Source organism: Catharus ustulatus, chromosome 27, assembly GCF_009819885.2.
Source record: "Catharus ustulatus isolate bCatUst1 chromosome 27, bCatUst1.pri.v2, whole genome shotgun sequence".
NCBI classification, from domain to species: domain Eukaryota; kingdom Metazoa; phylum Chordata; class Aves; order Passeriformes; family Turdidae; genus Catharus; species Catharus ustulatus.
The window spans coordinates 2,615,313-2,638,314 of record NC_046247.1 but is presented as its reverse complement, the minus strand read 5'-3'; the positions used below and the strand labels follow the sequence as shown (position 1 = coordinate 2,638,314).

General features: G+C 44.9%; 1 protein-coding gene across 1 annotated transcript in view; it reads left to right on the top strand.

Moving 5' to 3' along the window:
* Positions 1-10,941: 10,941 nt before the first annotated feature.
* The window catches only part of EBF2 (EBF transcription factor 2), a 135,977-nt gene continuing 123,916 nt past the window's right edge, over positions 10,942-23,002 (top strand). The window contains exons 1-5 of the mRNA XM_033081434.2: positions 10,942-11,539; positions 14,251-14,407; positions 15,317-15,380; positions 15,624-15,679; positions 16,011-16,084. Coding sequence (XP_032937325.1) covers positions 11,409-11,539; positions 14,251-14,407; positions 15,317-15,380; positions 15,624-15,679; positions 16,011-16,084 — 482 coding nt within the window. The 5' untranslated portion in view covers positions 10,942-11,408. The remainder of the gene's footprint in view (positions 11,540-14,250; positions 14,408-15,316; positions 15,381-15,623; positions 15,680-16,010; positions 16,085-23,002) is intronic.

Genomic DNA, 23,002 nt, shown 5'->3' with positions numbered 1-23,002 from the left:
TGTGTGTGTTTTAGAGTCTCTGTGTTCTGGAGACTGGACAAAGAGTCAGGAGACTCTTCTGTAGTTTCCAGAGGTGTTTATTTTATCTCATCTCAAAGTTCTTTCCCTGCCCAGCCCAGGTCCGTTCCCAGCTCAGCCCCAGGCACACTGCCCACCCTGGGCTGGCATAGTTTTTTTTTACTATAAACTACATCAACATTATTTACAGTTATCTTCCAATGCCTATCACTTCTATTGCACAGTCTGGTTCTGCTCTAAACCAATCCAAAAGTGCCAACATCACCCAGAAGATGGATGCAGGAAGAAGGAGAAAGAAGGACAGAACACGCCCAGGTTCCTCCATCCTGACCCCAGACCCTCATTATAAACAATCTTAAAAACCTACTTTTTCATCTTGTAATAATCTAACTTATTTTTTCTGACTTGTAATTCTTCATGCAAGGGTGGTAATTTTTCCCAGGGGTTGAAATCCAAGGCACAGGGGTTCTGTGCTCTGTGCCCAGGCTCCTGAGCCTCTGCCTGGCTCTGGAACCATCCAGGGAATGTTTTGGGTTCCCACAGCTGAGTTTTCAGGCTCAGGCTTGTCCTGCCCCTGTGTGTCCCCACTTTATGGCACTGCTGAAGGGGGTCAGTGTGGGTTGTTGGTTCCCTGCTCCTGCTGCTCCCTTATCCATCCTTCTCCAAGGTCTTTCCCCAGTGCTGCCTTTTCTCCATCCCCTTGTGCTCACCCCTTCCTCCTCAGCATCTCTCAGTGCCTGACAAACTCCTCACCCTCTGCAAACTTTCAAACACAGATCAGTGATCTTCTCCTTTCCTTTTCTAGGAATTCTCTAGATCTGAAGGTGAGTTTTGTGGTAGGATATGGGGGAAATGTAGGTGAGAATTAATCTGAAAAGTTTTAAACTGTGTTATACAGATTAAATAATGGAATTGTGGTTTTATATCTTTTATGTTTGGTTTCTGTCAACTGAATGGATTTCTGCTTTTGTAGAAATTGCTCTTTTAACTCCACCTACAGACACATCCTTTTCACTTCCTCTGACCTGGATTTCTTGAGTTGCCCACTGATTCTGAACTCCTGGATGTTCAGAGTTTCTGGGGCACACTGCCCAGCACAAGAGAATTTTTGTCTGGTGCTTGGGGCTTTCCTGTGACAGAGGACAAGGCTGGGGTGTGCTGTGCAGTCAGGGACCAGGGACACAAATTCAGTTTTGTTCTTGTTGAGGGTGAGGCTTCACCAGCCCCTGGTTCTCAGCTGCTGTGCTCATGAACAGCAAATGCACCCAAGCTGCTGAGGGCAGAAAATCAGGGCAGGTATTAAAACACCTTGGATAATTCCTATCTTACCAAATAATTAGGCCAGGTGTAAACAGGAGTTCTGCAAATTATTAAGGCTTGTAATTCATATTTCCTGTTTAACAGTGTGGAAGTGGAAACCTTCCAACCATTGAGAGAACATTTCACCAATAGCTGAAGTTTTACCTGTAGGGGCAAGCTCGATTTTATAATTTTATATCCATATGTTATACATGCATTCCACGAGCATGTAAGACTGTGGAAGTGCAGTAAATTCAAAATTTTGGATGATGCTGTCGATCCAAGTGCATGTCCTTGGCTCCTTTCACCCATCCTTGGTGGAAAGGCAGAGGTTGTTGTGTTCCCAGCCCACAGGGATGTTCCCTAAAACAGATGTTTGTGTTTTGCCTGTCTTTGGGACCTCTTCAATGTTGTTATTTTGCAGGGTATGTGGCAAATGTGCCAATAATTGAGCCCTGGGGACAATGCTTGCACGTGTCCATGGCTGGCATTGTCCCAGGATTCAGGAGCTCCTGAAATCCAATCCTGTCCCTGCCACTGACCTGCAGCAGCTTTGACTTCCCCCTGTTCTCACTTTTTATGGGACAGGGATGAGACAGCAGCATTTACCTCCATTTATCTACAGCAACAGGGCTTGGTGTTCACCAAAATGGGTTTGTCAACCTGGGTCTGAAAAATGCAGAAAAAACCCATTTGACTCTTATGCATTATATAAATTTATTGAAACTACAGTGGTCAATAAAACCAGGAAAAAGAATAAAGAAATGAAGAGCTAAGGGAAAATAGGAAGGATTTAACTCCCAAAAACAATCTCCCAAACTGGATTAGTCACCAAAGAAAACTTCTTTCTTTGATGGTTTGGAGATGTGAAATTAGAAGTGTTTTTTTCATATGATTTAATTAGTTAATGCAAAGTATTTTCCTGGTTGGTAATGCTGATTACCCTGGCTGACAAAAAAACAATAGTGGAAATGGTAGAATGTGGTTTTTTTTTTTGCTCTGAAATACAGGTCATTACCACTTGGCCAAATCTGCTGAAGCTGAATGCTATGCAGGACCCAGAAAAAAAAAAAATCTGTTTTCTTACTTATTTCATCCTGTAGTCTTATTTCTTCTCACACTCGAGCTCTCTTTGGAACTCTCTGCAAATTCCTATGAACAGCTTAGCACTGGGGAGCTCTGGATTCTTGGTTTGAGCCTTCACGTGCTGTTTGGACAAAGGATGATAATAAAAGCAGAGATTTTTTCCTTGGCTTCCCAACCTATGTTCTTGTTTGGAGCCTTGGCAGCTGAATATGTGAATAATAACAATTTCCTTATCCATTAGAAATATATATTAAAAATGGGGGCAGGTGTGTGTGAAACACAAATTTCTTCCTTCCTGGTTTTTTGGGGATTTTTTTAAAAATTAAAATATAATACATTTGCTCTCTGTTTTCTCACTGGAAACCAGTATCCCATGTAATTCCTTAATGGTCACTGGTCCTGGGCTGGAGGAGGAAGTGCTGGCTGGCTGTGGCAGCTGGCAGGGAGCCAAAGCAAAGTTTGGAGCTGTTTGATACCTGCCAAGACCTTTTATTGCCTGTAGGCTCTGTCACCATGAACATTATTCATATTCTGCTCCAGGAAAAAATCCCAGGAAGGATCCTGGGGGATGGTTTCCCCTCTGAGCTGTGTCCAGCTCATCTCGGGGGCACTGCAGCAAACCTGGGGGTGCTCAGGGCAGGAATCATCACTGGGAGGTTTTATCCTGCAGCACAGCCCGTGAGCAGCTGGGATTTTGTGGCTCAAATCAAAAATGTTGGGGTGGAGCCCCTGGAGCATCAGGGGGTTTGAGGTTTGAGGCAGTGCCCATGGGCAGGGCTGTCACTCTGGGGGGTGATGTTCTTCTGTCCTCTGTCCTTCTGTCCTCTGTCCTTCTGTCTTTCTGTGCTTCTGTCCTTCTGTCCTTCTGTCCCTCTGTCCTTCTGTCCTTCTGTCATTCTGTCATTCTTTCTGTCATTCTGTCCTTCTGTCTTCTGTCCTTCTGTCCTCTGTCCTTCTGTCTTTCTGTCTTTCTGTCCTCTGTCCTTCTGTCCTCTGTCCTTCTGTGCTTCTGTTCTTCTGTCCTTGTGTCCTCTGTCCTTCTGTCCTCTGTCCCTCTGTCCTTCTGTCCTTCTGTCTTCTGTCCTTCTGTCATTCTGTCCTCTGTCCTTCTGTCCTCTGTCCTCTTGTCCTTCTATCCTCTGTCCTTCTGTCCTTCTGTTCTTCTATACTTCTGTCCTTCTGCCCTTCTGTCCTCTGTCCTTCTGTCCTTCTGTCCTACTGTCCCTCTGTCCTCTTGTCCTTCTATCCTCTGTTCTTCTGTCCTCTGTCCTTCTGTCCTTCTGTCCTGTGGGTGCTCTGAGCAAACAGAGCCAGCCCTGCAGCTGCTCACTGCTGCCCTTGTGCCATCCTGGGTGTTCTGAGGTTGTGTTTTCTCCTCCTGCCCTCCCTGTCTGTGCCCCTGCTCCATCCTCCTTGCCCTCATTGTTGCAAAGTTTGGGTTGTGAGCAGTGCAGTGAAGGAGCTTTATCTCACCTGAGTTAGACCTTGGGTGCTGGGAGAAAAGCACAAAATCTGTTGGAAGCAGCAAAATTTGGTGTTTTGGCCTCCAGAGTGAGGTATCAGTGGAGACAGAAAACCTTAAAGGTTTGTGACACGTCTTAAAGATGTGGGACATGTATGACCAAGCAAATTCAGTCCATCCAACGCTCACTGAACACTTTTGTGATGCTCACTGAACACTTTTGTGATGCTCACATGCCTCAAGACGATGCTGAGGACAAAAAATAACCTTGGCTGACTCCAAGTCCTCAGGACATCAGTGGCAACAATGAGCAAGGTCAGAGAGTTTCAGAGCCCCCTGAGCAGACCCAGCTTTGTGGTCCACATGCATTCCTTGGCTTTAGGGAAGGAAAACACCCTCTGTTGTTTTCAAGAGCGTTGGAAAGCTGGAATATGTTGAAGCATATGGCATATGTTGTTCTGCTAAGAACAACTCCAGCTTCCATTTGAAGATATTTCTGTTGCCATTTCTGGCAAGCAGAGCTTTCTTTTGAAATACAGATTATTTAGTAGGAGATATCATTTTTACTCACCTAACTGATGAAAATGTGATGTTCTACAAATCCTTTCAAGTCTCAGAACCATTTAGGTGTGAGAAACTTTCAAAGCCTTGCTGTTGTTTAGCCTGTTAAAAGCAGTGCTGAAAGAAACAGTTCAAATGGTGAACTGTAATTAAATAGTGCAGAAGGCCTAAAACTTTGGGGAAATTTCTTCCCTCCTGGAAGATAATGTTGAAGCTAACCTAAATCCTGATGAGTTAAATTCTGAGCTTTTATTTTTGGCGTTTTTACTGGCTGTGGGAAGCAAACATGGAAAGATGTGATAAGCTTCTCTTATCACATAAATCATAAAATCACATAGGCTGTCACATAAAATCAACTTCCCTGCTCCTGATACAGGTGCAAATCTTGTCAGGATCAGGATCTGGCTGTGCAATTTGGCAGCTTTTGAAGTGCAAAGTGCTGAGGTGGAAATCCTGTAGGCTGTCTGGAGTGAGGTGTGTTAGTAGTTCTGTTGCACCAAATAACCTGAAGTTTCTTTGTTTAAGAGCTGAGCTGTCTCTCCAAAATTGCAAAGCTCTTGTAGAATATTGGTTTTTTTAAAGCCTCTTTCTGCCTTATGGAAGGAATGTAGGAATAGTCAGATTAAATTAGATTATTTTCTGTGTGTTTTATTTTAGCTTCTATTACCAGATGCTTTAAAAGAAGAAACAGGAAACTTTACAGGAGGCAAAGGTTACAATTATTGTCCATCCACGTGGTTTTCCTAATCCTGCTTTTTCTATCAATCAAGGGCAAAACTGGCAAATTTGTAATTCAACACAATTTGCATATTCCTGCTACAACACCAGTTTGCATCAAAGTAATTTTACATCCCTGTCACTTGAGAGTTTAAATCTTAGGTTGTACTTCATGGAAGAACCACAGAAATTTGTAATCCTTACATTTTAAAGCACTTTTTCAAAGAAGTGGTTTTGTCTAGCGAGTTGCTTAATGTTTGCTGACTTTTGAGCTGGCAGAGTGTCCCTGTGGCATCACTGGAGAGTGACTATTCATGTAATTAAAGTGAGACACCTGCTTAGGGCAGAGCTGCATTCAGTTGAGTCGAGGAATAAAAGGCAGGCCCTGGCTGTGCAGATGTTTGAGCGCGATGCTGAGCGTGTCTGCATTGTCAAGCAATTCTTGTCAGACCACTTGAGTGCCTGGGGTAGGTTAAGTGCCACTAAAACAATCTTTGTAATTCTGGGGACCACTTTTATTTGGTTCACACGGTAATGAATTAATTGAATTCTCATCTCCAGCGTGGCTGCATTTATCCAGTTGTTTGTGGAGATTCTGTTTGACAGCTGGGGTTGGATCTGTGATAACCTAAACTCCTTCCTGCTGAATATTTCAGGTAGTTTATATACAAAAACATATTGAAAAGTTGACTTTGATTGCTTCCCATAAAGTGCAAAACGAGGGAGAGGATCCCAGCACAAATATACAAGAATTTTTTCTGAGTGTGGTTGTTGCTTCAAACCTCCATGTGGTTACAAAAACAAACTTCAGGGCTACGACTCCTCAAATCTGCATTATAAAATAAAATGGAACACGCACTCCCCACGGTAAAATATTATTTGCTAACGTGTTCCAAAAACTGTGCTAGGCAAAAGGCAGTAAAAGTATCTTTTAAAAGGGAAAAAAGTTGGATATAAAACGTAGCAGATGTGTTTTTCTGTTCTGGTGAAAAGAAAAACACCTACTTATTGGAATGAGCAGGAGACTCAGAAGTGGATCTGCTGGACACAAAGTTTTCTCTCTTTTGGGAAAGATGAGGTGGGGAAGAAGTTATTAAATGTTTACCCATGCATTTGTGAGTTTGAAAGCGTTCCTTTGTTGGCCGCTTATAAATGTGATCGGTGGAATCTGCGGCAGTTTGTGAGGCTGATGAGCCGGGAAGCGCCTCAGTAAAAAGTTCCTTTATGGTGCCACGGGGAAGGAAGGGGGAGAGAGGCAGAGAGCAGGTAGGGCTCACAACTTCACAGCCCTAAACTCGTGTTTGTGCTCCTTTACTGATGGCTGTGATCACGATCTATTGTTTTACACTTGGGGGTCCGACTTTTTCCAGCGAGAAATGTGTTGATTGTATAAAACCAGGTTTATAATAAATACAACTGCAGCACTTCAGACCCTGCTTTGCAGTTTTCACAGCTAAGAGCTCAAGTTGCTTGCAGGATTTAGTTGCACCCACCTGAACTGCTTTAAACCTCCTCTGTTAAAAACGTGTTAAGAAGCTTTTTTTTCTCCTTACACATGTTTTTATTTTAGTTAAACCGGGAGTCTTGTAAATCCGGAGTAGCCTGGCATCGGTTGGAGCCGTTTTGTGTCCGGTTCTGTGCTCAGTGCCCCCCTCACATCCTCATTCCACAGCTCGGGACTCAGCCTGCTCCTGCCTTTTGGAGCCACATTTCTGTCCCAAGCCATCCCGTGCAAGAGAATATTTTGTTTGTGCTGATGTTCTGCTCTTGGGAGTTATTTTCGGGGATTTTTTGTTCGCTGAATGCCGTTATTTTATTGCCAAAAGTGCCACTGGTGTGCACCACTCAGAACTCGAAGCTGTTACCAGCTGAAGGAAACGTCTCCAAAAGGCAAATTTCTTTTTCTGGCACTGAAAAAAATGAACTTTGCAGTGAGATCAGTGGATAAAGAGGGAAATAAATGAATTGTCCATTCTGACGCTGGTAATTTTAACCAACAATTCGTTCCCGTGAGGCACCTGAAGGTTGGTGAGTTCTCACAAACAAGAATTAAATGTTTCCTTCGAAGTGTCGTCTTTAGGCTTAGTTTAACTTTTTTTTAATTTTTTTTTTTTTCTGACATTCTTTTAACGCGAGACGAAACAACAATAATTTAAGGTCATGCTTTTAAATGACTTAAATATTATCTTCTATCCATCTTTCCTCCTGCTGGGAGTTGCTGGGATGTGCCGAGGAGTGAAAGTTGACTCCGGTGTATGAACGACGCTGCTCAAAACCTGCTAACAAAGACGAGCATCTCTCTTTACCACGTCAAATCTGCCTCACCTGTCATTCCGACCCCGGCATGTGGAAACGAGTGCGGCAGTCTGGAGGGGAATAACTCTTCCTCCAGAAGGAAATGATCAACACCCACCGAACCAGTTGCTTCCCCCCTCACCCACCACGCTTTCTGTGCCGGTCCGAGGCAGAAAATCGCTCGGAGCGATTCGGGGAATGAAATGGAAAAGTGTGGGGATGCGGGAGGGAACAGGGGGTGCGGGAGGGATCCAGGAGGGAGCCGGGGGATGCGGGAGGGAACAGGGGGATGCGGGAGGGAGCCGAGAGATGCGGGAGGGATCCGAGAGATGTGGGAGGGATCCAGGAGGGAGCCGGGGGATGTGGGGATGCAGGAGGGATCCAGGAGGGAACAGGGGATCCAGGAGGGATCCAGGAGGGATCCAGGAGGGATCCAGGAGGGAACCGGGGGATGCGGGAAGGAGCCGGGGGATGCGGGGATCCAGAAGGGAGCTGGGGGATGCGGGGATGCGGGAGAGAACCGGGGGATCCAGGAGGGATCCTGAGGATGCGGGGAGTGCCCACCCCGCCGCTTTTCCCCTCCAGAACCGCGGACCGGAGCCGCTCCCGGTGCCTGAGCCCCTTCCCAACCCCTGGGCTCCGGTTTGAGCCCGTCCTTGGATTTACGGCGCTGCTGGAGGCTCCCCTCGCTTTGCCGGGGTCTCGAAGGTTGTTTTGTTTTTTTTTTTTTTTTCCGCTGGATCCGAGTCCCCGAGCCGAACTGCGGAAAGCTCTAAAGTGCAAATCCAGATTTATCGGCGGTATAAACGCTGCTTGCCTTTTTTTTTTTATTTTTGAGTGACTTTACACCAGGAAAGTCCGAGCGATGGGCTTTTCGCTTGGTTAAAATACAGTTTGGGCTCGAAACGGGGAATCTAGAGCAGGAGTCGATAATTTCAGAAGTATTCAAGGACTCGTGTGCTTTCGCAGCGTCTCTTTAAAGGCGAGAAACTTGCTTGGGGGAGCAAATTCTGCCCCTGAAATCGCTGGGGAAGCTTTTCCCCGAGCCCCCCGCGATCGTGGGGAGGGGACACCCCACGGCCACATCCCCCGGAGGGACAGGAGGGGACGATGCTGCTGCATCTGCGCCTCGAAGTGCCAAATTCTGGTGGCAGCTGTTTGGGGCTCGGGGAGCGCATCTCCCCTGACCTGCGGCGCTGCCCTCTGACCCGCCAGCAATCCCTAAAAGCGGGGGTCCCCCGGGGCCACGGCACACCAATCCTCTTTGTTCGAGGCTTGGGGCTGACAGAGTGCCTGGGTTAGAGCCGAGCTTGCGGGGATAGGCTCGGTTTTATCTCCCTGGGCTCGGCTTTTCGGGGTGTTCATCCTCTCCTTGTGAACGCAGCAGCCACAGGGAATTCCGCCCCCTCCCCTTCCGCCCCTGTCCCAGGTTTAGGAACAAACGTGGGGACGGTTTGGCATTGCCAGAAATTATCTCAGTACAAAGAGAGGGCTTTAATTCGAGGAAATGTGCCCACGCCTATTGCGAAATGGTAAAATAAAAACAAACCCACTATAATGTTCTTTACCATCGTCTGTATACTTATCTTACATGCTCTGATTTCTCATTTTTTTTTTAAGTCCTGTTTTAAAAAATATCTTGTCCTGTTCGGGCTTTTTAATAGAGAGAAATGACATCTCAGAGATGCCAAGATCATATCTTAGATTGGCCTCCACCCTGTAGCTCCATCAAACTGCTGCTGCTTTTCTCGAACGTTAAAATTACTCCAGCCTCGCCTTTTGCTAACCTGGCAAAATCACTCCCTGCATATTTATCAATTTGGGGAGGTGGGTTAGCATGGCAAATTTCCTTCAACAAAGATTGGGTGAGATGTATCAGTTCATCCAATACCATGTCTGTCACTTGTGTAGACAGAATAAATCTGAGTCCCGGCTTTGCCCTCAATCGTGCCTGAATTAAGGATACAATTTTATGAAAGTTTTATGGGGAGATTTTAATTTGAGATTCTTTTTGGAGAGAACTGTATGAAACTCCGTGAAAATAATCTAGTATTTAATAAATGGCTTTTTTGAATCGCGGCTGAACGTGCATGGAAGGAGTTCGGATTCATTCTAAAATGGAAATTATAGTTCTATCCCTAAAAAAATAAAACAAAAATCAAGCAGGTTAAAGAGAGGAGCTGCACATAATGAGTCAAGGAAATCCTTGAATCCTTGCGCTGTGCCTTTAACTACCGAACATCTGATTCCCTCATCTGGCAGATGGTCTCTGAGCACAGATTTGCATTCATTGTCTTGAAATCTGTTTTCGCCTTGGTGTTATATAGATTTCAGAGGCAGATCTATACACGGATCAGAATACAAAAGGGCCGGGAGGAAAATATCGCCAAGGCAGAGTAGTTTTTAAAAAAAGAAACGAAAATAAATGCAGACGTAGGTACGGTGCCGGGTCACGGCGGGCCGGGCTGGGAAAAGCTCCGGTTTCCTTTAATGCGAAATGTTCCCTGCATGGGATGTTAGAAAAAGTTTTAAGGTGAGACCTGACAGCTCTCAGGGTGTAACTCCGGGGTCGGTTGGGTGCCTGGCAGTGTCGGGCTGGCTCCTGCCCTGCAGACAGCCTCTGCCCTCCCCCAGACCCATTTCTGTCCCTCGGAGCGATTTTTCATTTTAAATCTCGCGCCTGGCAGCGGAGCGGCCGCTTTGGCAGCGCGGCGGGCTCAGAGGGGCACAGAGCGTTGCTTTCCCCCACTTTGGGTGCTCTGGGGCACGACATGTCGGGGTGAGGCTGCCGGAATATCGCGATAGACCCGCGGGTCCGTGCCCGGCTCTGCCTGTCCCGGGACGGGCGCGCTCCGGCCCCGCGGTTTCAGCGCACTCTGTGCGCTCTGCAACAGCATCGGTGTGAGGCTGTCGGGCCCTGGCCATAACCCATCGCGATAAACCATCGCGATAAACCATCACGATAAAGCATCACGATAAACCCGCTGTTCTCCTGCCCGGGTTTCGGCTGCCGCGAGGCGGGCGCGCTCCTTCCAGCGCAGTCCCGCAGCTTGAGCACAGTTTGTACATTCTGGGGCAGCACCGCTTGGTGTGCAGCTGCCGAGCTATGACCATTAATCACGATATGATAAACGATCGCGATAAACTGGTGGCGCTCCAGCTGCGCCAGGGCGGGCGGCGGGCGCGCTGTTTCCAGCTTTAGCACAGTTCGTGCGGTCTGGGGCGGCACCGCTCTGTGCGGGGCTGCCGTGCTATGACCAGAACCCCATCGCGACATGCCTATCGCGACATGCCCATCGCGACATCCCCATCGCGACATCCCCACCGCTTCCCGGCCCCGCGCGCTCCTTCCACCCCGGCCCCGCGCGGAGGAAAGAGGGGGCGGAGCGCTGCCGCGCGTCTTAACCAATCAGAGCGCGAGATGCAAATGAGATACCCTTATATGGCGCGAGGCCCCGCCCCCCGTGCGCCACCCGTGTAACCCATTGATGGCAGCGCGGGAAGCGCGGGTGGGACCGGCCGCTGCTCCGCTCCATCCCTGCCTTTCTTCTGCCTCCTGCCCCACCAATGCTGGCTCCTTTCCACCCCCCTGCCTTCCTCCTTCCCGGATCAGGCAGCCATCGATCCCTCTCGCCGGTGTCTGCGTGAGGAACAGGTGATTCTCGTTAGCGGAGCTCGGTTTTTGGATGCGGCTCGCTCCCTGCGTGTGAAGGATGATGATACCCGGCAAGGCTGAATCTGCGTAACTTTTACTTGGCGAGAGGAAAAACTTTCTTCCCCGTTCGAAGGCGTTAAAACACGCGCCGTTAAAAAGCAGAAGAAGTTGGTTTTAAAGCTGAACTTCACTTTCCTGGGATTTGTGTGTCAGATTCAAAGGCTGCGTCGTTTTGTTTTTCTTTTTTTTTTTTTTTTTTTCCTTCTCCCTTATCACCCAAAAGGAAACTGTTGCTAGTTGGAATAGACTTCTTAAATGTTTGGAATTCAAGATACTTTAGGAAGAGGACCAATTCTGAAAGATAAATCTCTAGGTTCTGAGATGGATTCCGTCAGGTCCTGGGTCAGAAATGTTGGGGTTGTGGATGCAAACGTAGCAGCACAAAGGTAACCGTGACTATTTCTCTCCCACTTTCCCCCTGTTTGGTATTATTTTTTTTAAGCAAATCTTTTCTTTATGCCCTGTTGTAAATTTATTTTTCCCTCTGTGTTCCCCCTCCCGGTCGAAAAGCCAAGGCTGGAGCTAGAGCTAGGCAGCAGCGCTCCAAACCGGGGAGCATCAGGAGTCCTAAAAACCCTCGGATGACAGCGAGATGGGATCACCCTTTTATTTTCTGCCCCTGGAATCTGAGTGGGGTCCTGGATTGGTTGTTCCCAGCTTTCCAGGTTATTCCTCCCTGCCTGCTGGGCCAGACAGCCGAACAGAAGGGGAGCAAGTTAGAATTAAATTAACTCAAAGGCAGATGTCAGACCCCAGCTTTCCCCGGCCCATGTCGCTTTGCTGGATTCTCGGTGGGCATTGCCGAAATCTTCACTGTGGTCTCAGGGCAGGCAGAGAGAGCAGCGGAGGGCACGGGCATCCCACACCCCGCGGGCATCCCGCAACCTGCGAGCATCCCTGGGCGCCTCCAGCATCCCTGCCCGCCCCGAGCATCCCCGCCCGAGCGTCCGAGAGATCTCAGCTGAGCCCAAACACCCCGAAATTGGGGCCTGGCTGTTTGCTTTCACTATTTTTGGCCGGGTTATCTCCCTTCATACCCCGTTTTTATTTTCTCTTTCCAGCCAAGTCGGCACAGGACAGTTATCCCAGTCTCTTTCCCGATGAAAACTCTTTTAGCTACTCTTTTCCCATTGCTCTCTGGATGGCTAAAAAAGAGAAAGTTAAAAAAAAAAAAAATGAAGTAATAGTGTTGGAGAAGGCTAAATTGGGAATCCCGGGATTTTATTTAGTATTAGAGACAAGGTGAGAGGCACGAAACAGCAGAGGGGACTTCAGATGAAACAGGGACATTTTAGAAACAACACATCCGTGCTCCCACCCACGGCCTGACCTGGCAGCAAAGCTTTTCCAAGCGCCATGGGAGGAGTTATCAGAGTTTTATGAATGTCGATAGAGCGTTTAATAAATACGGTGGAGGTGGAAGAGGTTTATCCTCCAGGAAAGCGAGAGCAGAAGGAAAGGGCGAGACAAGACCTCGATTGACGGCAGCGCTGGAGGTGCAGCCGCGATGCGCTGCCCGCTGCCCTGGCCAGGTTTTACTCCCAGATATTCCTAACAAACCGATAAATGCCGATTTTTGCGCTCAGAAGCAGAGGAAGCCCCAGGCTAGGTGCAGTTGCGGCGGATGTGGTGAGTTCACACCGTACCTCGCTGGCAAGGAAATCACAGGGAAACATCCGCAGTTCTCCGAAAGAGTCAAACACTTCTGCCAGGGCTCTGGAGCTATTCTGGGGACTAAAACCCAAAGCTGTCCAGCTCCTAACTAGTCTGGAACAAAGACTTTATCTGTCTATTAAGTAATTTGGAGGTGCACCCATTTTATTCGCAGTAAAAGTAGAAATTTGCTTCAGCGAGAGGGAGCTACAACTAATTTCACAAAGAAATAAAGCCGTGGGTAAACGGAAGCATTTTAATCTTTCCAAGCCGGGAAATGCGTGGGAAACGTCACAACGTTTTCTGCAGTCAGGGACAAGATTTTCGCAAGGGCTGGTTAACCCGAGACGAAATTCTTTCCGTTTAAATCAGAGATTCAATGCGCAGGAATCGGTTCAAGTAAATCAGTGACTAAAGTCAAACTTGGCTGCCCAGGGAAGTGGGTGCTCTGCTCTGCTCTGCTCCGAAGTTGTCTCTGAGCAGCACAGGTGACAGCCTGCCCGTAGGAAAGATTTTTAGGGTGGCTCGTTTTCCCCTTCCAGGAAAAGGGAGCGGGATGTGCAAAGAGCACTTCCAGACCCTCTGACACTTCGCAGCCACTTCCCACCCTGCTGCATTCCAGCGAGGAGCGGTGACAGGCAGGGAAAGAGGTGGAGGAAGGAGAGCACAATCTACTTTTAGCACTAACCCCTGGCTATAAATGAGCTTTGTCCTGGGGGTGTGTAGGGAGCGGGGCAGAAATTCGGGCTCCAGGAAAGCATCACCGAAATTCGGGTCCCGGGAAGCACCGCTGAAATTCGGGTGTCAGGGACCATCACAGAAATTCGGGTGTCAGGGAGCATCTCCCAAATTCGAGTGTCAGGGAGTATCCCCCAAATTCGGGTTCCAGGGACCATCATAGAAATTCTGGTTCCTGGGAAGCATCGCAGAAATTTGGGTTCTAGGGACCATCACAGAAAATCTGGTTCCAGGGAGCATTGCTCAAATTCGGGTCCCGAGGAGCATAGCCCAAGTTCGGGTTCCAGGGACCATCATAGAAATTTAGGTCCTGGGGAGCATCTCCGAAATTTGGGTTCTAGGGACCATCACCGAAATTCTGGTTCCAGGAGCATCCCCCAAATTCAGGTGTCAGAGAGCATCCCCCAAATTCGCGTCCCGTGAACATCCCCCAAATTCCTGTTCCAGGGAGCATTCCCCAAATTCAGGTCCCGGGATCATCCCCCAAATTCGGGTTCCAGGGAGCATCCCCCAAATTCAGGTTCCAGGGAGCATTCCCCAAATTCGGGCTCTGGGAGCATCGCCCCGTCCCGGTGCAGCCCGGCGGGGACAAGGGACACTCGGAGCGAGCTCTGCCTTTTCTGTTGTTGTTTTGCCTTTTCTACCGCACAACCCAGTAATGTCTTTGTCTCTCCCCCTCACCCCATCCCGTGTGTTTCCTCCACAGCGGAGTAGCTTTGTCCAGAGCCCACTTTGAAAAGCAGCCACCCTCCAACTTGAGGAAATCCAATTTCTTTCACTTTGTTCTGGCTCTCTACGACAGACAGGGGCAGCCGGTGGAAATAGAGAGGACAGCTTTTGTGGACTTTGTAGAAAATGATAAAGTAAGGCTCCTTACTCTTCCTCTTTCTCTTTTCCTCTCCAATTTTGATCTTCTCCCCTCACTGAGCTGCTAACTTCTCGTACCTGTTGTCCCCAATAAAATACACCCGTGGTTTGCTCGGGGTTCAGGTGCTGTGTGTGCTGCTGGGGGCTGGAAACCTCTGCTAAAATAAAATAAATAAAATTCATAGGGGATAGATACACTTTTTTTAAAAAACCTACATCTGCCAGGTGTTATTAGTACCCAAACAGAAGTGCAATCTGACCTGTAATAATTCAGATTATTGCTGAACGTGGTTTTAAGTATTTGCTAAGGCTCCAAAGTGAATGGCAGGACTTGGAAAACATTTGCTTTTGGATTTTAATTCCATGTCTTGACCACTTTGCATTTTTTCAATTATTTTCTTAGCTATGAACAAGATTTTTAGAACTGTGAATCATCAATAATTATCTTAGAGGAAATTAAAAAAATGTGTAAGAAACATCCCTGTAACACAGCCTGCAGGAAATAAATATCAATTTTTGACTCAAAGTAACACCATTGCAAAGTAATGATCACAGTAAAATCAAAATTGTGCTTTCCCACTGTCAATCTGCTTTCTATTAATTGATTTGAAAGGCACAAATTCTTCTCCATGTGTTGCCTTGAAACAGTTGAGATCACAGTGGCAAATAAGAGGGAAAGAAGTTCTTGAACTCGTACAGGAAAAGGTGTCAGCAGCATTTTGTAGTTTGTCCTGGGTCACTCAGAAGGTTAATACATCCCAATCAGTGGATTCACCTCTTGGAATTTTAATGAACTTTGTTGTCACTTCCATCATAATTATCAGCTCTTGCATTTTAAATGTGCCAGGTGTAAGTTCTGGAAGGATTTTTTTTTCCCCCTTTTTTTTTTTTGAATTCCCTTTCAGGAGCAAGGCAACGAGAAGACGAACAACGGCACACACTACAAACTGCAGCTCCTCTACAGCAACGGTGAGCGCCTTCCCTGGCCCCTCCTGGGGGCTGGGATTTCCAGAAAATTCCAAAATTCCCTCGCATGGATCCCCTTCAGTGCAGGGATGGGCCCTGGAGCTCACATGGGCTTGGGGAACTGAATGTCCTGGGGTGTCCAACATGGGTTTGTTGTTCTGCTCTTAGGGCTGGATACCTGTTAATTCTGTTATTTCTGTTATTTCTGCTATTTATGTCATTTCTGTTATTTATCCCTCGCTCCAGGTGTCAGGACAGAGCAGGATCTCTATGTGAGGCTCATTGATTCTGTCACCAAGCAGGTGAGCAGGGCTGTCCTGTCCCACCCCATCCTTCCTGCTCAACATTTCCTTGGTGTTTTCCCCTCTCTGCTTCACTTGGCTCTCTTGCTCTGCTCTATTGCAGACCCATTTTGGAGGGGAATTAAAAATTATGCTCTTAAGTCTCTTTTTCCCCCCTCTGAGAACTGAAGGTTTTCATCCCTTTTGTAGCAATATTTCTGTCAGGCTGTTTTCCCTGCACATAAAGGGGAAGGTGATGGTGAGCAGAGTTAAAATCCCTTCACACCTGAATATTCTGAGGAATAAATAACCCCTGCTGCTCCTGCCTCACCCCTTCTCTTCCTTTTTGTAGCCCATAACTTACGAGGGGCAGAACAAGAACCCCGAGATGTGCAGAGTGCTGCTCACCCATGAGGTCATGTGCAGGTAAATGGATTTATTCTCACATTTATTCTCATTTGAGACCTCCCTAAAATGCTGGGAGAGCCTCTCCAAGGCAGTTTCAGGTAGGGAAAGTTTGGTTTTGTTGTTTGGGGAGGGTCTTGGTGCAGGAATATTTTTCTCTTCACGTGGGTAATGCTTGCTTGGGTTCAAAACAGATTTTTGGGGGAGGTTTTCTTTTTTTTTTTAATTTTTTTTATTTTTTTGCTTTTCATTTTTCCTGCAGGAGATTCAGCAACCACAGCTGCACTATTTTTGTTTAGAGTAGGCCTCTGCATGTGTTGTTTAAATCAAGACTTCCTTATGCTTACTGCTCATAAAATTTCTGCTCACCTTAGGAGAATGAGCAGTTTAACTCAGATATTTGTACCTGGAAACTGCAAGGTGTTCTTCATGTCATTTCCTTTGGTGAAATATTTTAATTTTATTAATTAAAGCAACATCATTAATACTCTTTAATTTTGAGCAATTCTACCCCTGAATTAAAAACCCTCAAACCCTTCCTTTCTATGTGAACAATATTTAGGGGCCTTCTACTTTTTAATTAGAACAAACAAACTAAAAAGAGATTATTTTGAGCATTTAAATTTATAAATTGGAGGGTGAAATGACTTGAGGATGTTTTTAATAACTTTTGTATAAGTCTGAACTTACATGTACCTTATGGATGTCGTGCTTCCATGGTAACTTATTACTTTTCCTGTTCTGGGGTAATTAAATTTTTTTTTTCAATACATATAATAATGCAAACAGTCAATGTTCTTATATTAAAATGTGCTAAAATGTGCCTAGAACGTTCATAAAACAAGAGGCAAAACCCATTGGTGACCTTTATTAAGCACAGTTTGTGATTTATTGTATCAGTGGGAGAGGGTTAAGCTGTTGGACTCAACGTTGCTTCTTTTAATGGTGCAGCTTGCTACTTGATTGTTTTTTAATTTTTTTAAAATTAAAGTAGCTTTTTAAATTAATGCAGCAGTGAGAGAAGCTTATTTGGACAGAATTTTTATCGAGGGGAAGTCTTAGTTTCAATACCTAATTATGTTAACTTTTTAATATAATATAAATCAGGAATTCAGTATTGAACAAATGCATTATTTCTCTGTTGTGGGTAGCTCTCATTAATTAGGTAAATGAGTTTTTGACCAATATTTCCATATTTCTACCCAAACATGATTTATATCTCGTATGAGGGATGCATTGACAAGGACCTGGTGATGTAGTGGCAAAGATCAGAGGTGTTGAAGTGACTTTCTGGCACACCTAGAACTCGTGTATATAATTATATATATATAATATATATATGTATATAATTATATATCTATATATATGGATGGATCCATGCTGTTGAAAGGTTTCACTACAACCAGGTGAAAATTAGAGAAGAAAATTCAGGTTTTTGGGTTGTGATAAATCAGATCAGTGAGATTTTCCTTGTGTCTCCTCTCCCTGCAAGTTCAACTATTCCAGCACCTTCCATCCAAATGGACTTGTTTGATTCCAAATTAATTTGGGCTTTCCCCCTCTCCCCTCCCTGCCTTTATGGTACCAAATGCTCTGCTCAGCTTTGATATTTCTGAGCTCCAGTGATGCCTGCAAACCCCCGTGCTTGGTTTGAGGCAGCGTTGCACAAATCCGAGCCATTATTCTGATTATTCTCAGCTCTGCTGCCTGATAGATTAACCAAGGAAGAATTACAACTCAGGGACATCCTTCCCATGTAAAACACAGATTAGTGAAGGGAATCAAAAGCTCTCTGTAACCTAATGAAGACATTTGATTTTAAATGTCGTGTTTTCCTGGGGTATCTCTGAGCTGTGCATTCTGAGCAGGAATTGCACACATCACATTGAATAATGCCAGGGGAATGGCTCCAACTCTAGTTAAACTTGACATTTTATTTTATTTCTTTTAAGTACAATAATCAAATCTTCCTCATTGTGTGCTGCTTAAGTGGCAGCATCAATTTTTAAAGCCCCTAGTTTAGTTTGCATTAGGAACAGTATATAAAATTTTAATGCACTGTACCCACTCTGCTGTCGAAATTGATGCCTGCTGCTTTTGAAAAGGAAAACAAGCAGGGTCTGTCTGTCTTTCTGCTCCTCTTCCCATCCTCCCTGGCTGAAGGGAGGGCTTTTGGGGGGGATTTTTCTGTACATAACCACACATGGAGATGGTTTTTTTTGTGCTCCCCAAAGTGCCCGTGTCTCCCTCAGACAGCGACAGATGCCTGCTTAGCAGGAAAGTTGTCTAAATATTGATATGGCTGCACCAGTCTGTCACAGGCATTGAAAGTTCAGCTCTCAATAATTAGTGCTTTCAGCGTGAGCCTCGATTGATTCATTTCCAATCTGATTTTTTTTTTTTTTTTTTTTTTTTTTTACCCCCAATTTGGCTTCTCACAACCAGCTCCCGTTGGGTGGGTTTGTGTGTGCAACAACACAATCAAGGTGCAACACCCTCCTCTCCTGCAAGAACTCCTCCTCCCCATTCCCCCCCATCTTCTCCCTTTTCTTCCAATTATCCACTCGCAGCCAACTCGTTGTTATGCTGCTGCCAGCACCCCCTCCGCCCCCAATGCTCAGAGGGTTAAAAGGTATTATAATTCGAACAGAAGTAGTCTCAGGGTCTACAGCTGGCTAATAACAGAGTTGTATTGAGAGCAGAGAGCCCCACAGCTGTGACTTTCGCCACAAGGCTCAGACTAGACGGGAGCTCTAATCAGCTGGGCCAGGCGGCCACTGGGGCCGTGTCTGTACTGGCCAGATGGTGTGAATTTAGACACTTTTGTTATGCAATTGCAGGGAGGAGTTGGGCACAAGAAAACAAAACAAAGGCCACCATGCTGCGAGCTTATTTGAGTTTGAAATTAGAGACAGATTTTTTTTTTTTAAGTTTTTTTTTTTTTTTTTTTTTAAATTTTGGTGTCGGGATGAATTTCAAAAGGGTTTAAGTCAAGTAGGTGGAGGGGAAAGGGTGGGAGTTTGAGGGTGCTCAGTTTGTAGGGTTGTCTCTGGGTTTGGTTTTAGTTTTATTTCTGGAACAATCTTAAATCATCATTTTCCCCAAGGACCTCTAATTTGAATGGAAAGTATAAAAACAAAAGACGTAGAAAGTCATCTTAAGCCTTGATATTCTTGTCTTAAGTAAATGACCATCTCTAAAGGTGCCCAAGGCTGTAGCAGAAATGGAAATGTTCCTGAAGTCATGGCAATGATTTGCTTGAAGAAAATATTGAAGGCTGAAACTCCATCCTGGAGTTTGGGGGTTTGACTTGGGCTGAAATCAAGTAGGTGGAGGAGAAAGGATGGGAGTTTGAGGGTGCTCAGTTTGTAGGATTGTCTCTGGGTTTGGTTTTAGTTTTATTTCTGGACAAATCTTAATACAAACCATCATTTTCCCCAAGGACCTCGAATTAGAATGGAAAGTATAACAACAAAAGATGTAGAAAGTCATCTTAAGCCTTGATATTCTTAAGCAAACCAGCATCTCTAAAGGTGCCCAAGGCTGTAGCAGAAATGGAAATATTCCTGAAGTCATGGAAATAACTTCTTGAAGGGAGTATTGAAGGCTTCAACCTGGAGCTTGGGCATTTTGGCCTGGGTTGAAATCAAGTACATGGAGGAGAAAGGATGGAGTTTGAGGGTGCTCAGTTTGTAGGGTTGTCTCTGGGTTTGGTTTTAGTTTTATTTCTGGAACAATCTTAAATCATCATTTTCCCCAAGGACCTCTAATTAGAATGGAAAGTATAAAAACAAAAGATGTAGAAAGTCATCTTAAGCCTTGATATTCTTAAGTAAATGAGCATCAACAACAAAAGATGTAGAAAGTCATCTTAAGCCTTGATATTCTTGTCTTAAGTAAATGAACATCTTAAGCCTTGATATTTTTGTCTTAAGCAAACCAGCATCTCTAAAGGTGCCCAAGGCTGTAGCAGAAATAAAAATAATGTTGAAGTCATGGAAATATTGCTGAAGTCATGGCAATAATTTGCTTGAAGAGAGTATTGAAGGCTTCATCCTGGACCTGAAACTCCATCCTGGAGTTTGGGGTTTGGATTGGGCTGAAATCGAGTAGGTGGAGGGGAATGGGTGGGAGTTTGAGGGTGCTCAGTTTGTAGGGTTGTCTTTGGGTTTGGTTTTAGTTTTTTTTATCCTGGACTATTCTTAACACAAACCATCATTTTCCCCAAGGACCTCGAATTAGAATGGAAAGTATAAAAACAAAAGACGTAGAAAGTCATCTTAAGTCTTGATATTCTTAAGTAAATGAGCATCAACAACAAAAGATGTAGAAAGTCATCTTAAGCCTTGATATTCTTGTCTTAAGTAAATGAACATCTTAAGCCTTGATATTCTTAAGCAAACGAGCATCTCTAAAGGTGCCCAAGGCTGCAGCAGAAATGGAAATATTGCTGAAGTCATGGAAATATTGCTGAAGTCATGGCAATAATTTGCTTGAAGAGAGTATTGAAGGCTTCATCCTGGACCTGAAACTCCATCCTGGAGTTTGGGGGTTTGGTTTGGGCTGAAATCGAGTAGGTGGAGTGGAAAGGATGGAAGTTTGAGGGTGTTCAGTTTGTAGGGTTGTCTCTGGGTTTGGTTTTAGTTTTTTTTTCTGGACTATTCTTAACACAAACCATCATTTTCCCCAAGGACCTCGAATTAGAATGGAAAGTATAACAACAAAAGATGTAGAAAGTCATCTTAAACCTTGATATTCTTGTCTTAAGTAAATGAGCATCTCTAAAGGCGCTGAAGACTGTAGCAGAAATGGAAATGTTCCTGAAGTCATGGCAATATTTTGCTTGAAGAGAATATTGAAGGCTGAAACTCCATCCTGGAGTTTAGGGTTTGGATTGAGCTGGAATCAAGTAGGTGGAGGAGAAAGGATGGGAGTTTGAGGGTGCTCAGTTTGTAGGGTTGTCTCTGGGTTTGGTTTTAGTTTTATTTCTGGACCAATCTTAATACAAACCATCATTTTCCCCAAGGACCTCGAATTAGAATGGAAAGTATAACAACAAAAGATGTAGAAAGTCATCTTAAGCCTTGATATTTTTGTCTTAAGTAAATGAGCAACAACAACAAAAGAGGTAGAAAGTCGTCTTAAGCCTTGATATTCTTGTCTTAAGCAAACCAGCATCTCTAAAGGTGCCCAAGGCTGTAGCAGAAATAAAAATAATGTTGAAGTCATGGAAATATTGCTGAAGTCATGGCAATAATTTGCTTGAAGAGAGTATTGAAGGCTTCATCCTGGACCTGAAACTCCATTTTGGAGTTTGGGGGTTTGGTTTGGGCTGAAATCGAGTAGGTGGAGTGGAAAGGATGGAAGTTTGAGGGTGCTCAGTTTTTAGGATTGTCTTTGGGTTTGGTTTTAGTTTTATTTCTGGACAAATCTTAACACAAACCATCATTTTCCCCAAGGACCTCGAATTAGAATGGAAAGTATAACAACAAAAGATGTAGAAAGTCATCTTAAGCCTCGATATTTTTGTCTTAAGTAAATGAGCATCTCTAAAGGCGCTGAAGACTGTAGCAGAAATGGAAATGTTCCTGAAGTCATGGCAATATTTTGCTTGAAGAGAATATTGAAGGCTGAAACTCCATCCTGGAGTTTAGGGTTTGGATTGAGCTGGAATCAAGTAGGTGGAGGGGAAAGGGTGGGAGTTTGAGGGTGCTCAGTTTGTAGGGTTGTCTTTGGGTTTGGTCTTAGTTTTATTTCTGGACCAATCTTAAACCATCATTTTCCCCAAGGACCTCTAATTAGAATGGAAAATACAAAAACAAAAGATGTAGAAAGTCATCTTAAGCCTTGATATTCTTGTCTTAAGCAAACCAGCATCTCTAAAGGTGCCCAAGGCTGTGGCAGAAATGGAAATATTATTGAAGTCAAGGCAATAATTTGCTTGAAGAGAATATTGAAGGCTGAAACTCCATCCTGGAATTTGGGGGTTTGGATTGAGCTGGAGTTGGAACCAGTCAGTTCTGTCACTTGTGAAACCAAGCAAGTGGAAATGTCAGTGGTTGGATAGAGGGTGAAATTTTGAAATTTGAAGATTTAAGAGTTGTTTTTACTGAAATGTTGGGCTGAAACATCCCAGTCCCACTGTGATTTATGTGCAAACAAGTCCTTCACTGGAAGTGGCTCCTCTCCCTCATCACAGAATTTTTTTTTTCATTTCTTTGGGCTCAGAAAGTGCCATGGTCAACGGGGATAAAGTTCTATCACTTCCAAAGATCTCTCCCCAGCTGTGAGAGGAATGCAGGTATCAGTAAAATCTGTGGAGAACTTCAAGCCACAGTTTTAGAGGGAAAACATTTGACTATCACAAATATAAAGTTCAGAACTGCAAGATGCACTTGTTTCTGAACCCAACTCAGTTTGAGTTGATTGTGCTCAATCTCACAGAATTCACCCTAAAACTCTGCCAAGAAGTGGCACCATCCTGGAATCACCACAGAAATATTTTAAAAACTTTCTTTGCTTTATTATAATGGCCTGTAAGCAGCAAAGATTTTATTCCAAATATTATTTTCCAAGTGTTGCTATATCAGACATCTCAAATTTTTGTTCCTTTGAGAGGATTTTCTGCTTTTTCGGGGGAGTTTATTATCATTTTTTCTCCTTTAGAAAACATCTCCCATCTTGGCTCCTGCTCCAAAACCCCTCAATTCTCCCTAAACACTGATTAGGCAGCGAAATCCATAAAAGATTCACTTAAAATCAAGTTGGGAGAAGGAGGGAGGGTGATGTTGAGCGCTGGTGTGAATTACCAGAGCTGCACTGAAGTGATGGAGCCGTGACAATTTACAGCAGCTCCAGGGGCTGCCCCAGGGAGTTTGAAATATTTAGTGTCTCCTTTTAAAATAAAAGGAGCAGCACGGATGGGTAAGTGCAGGTTTG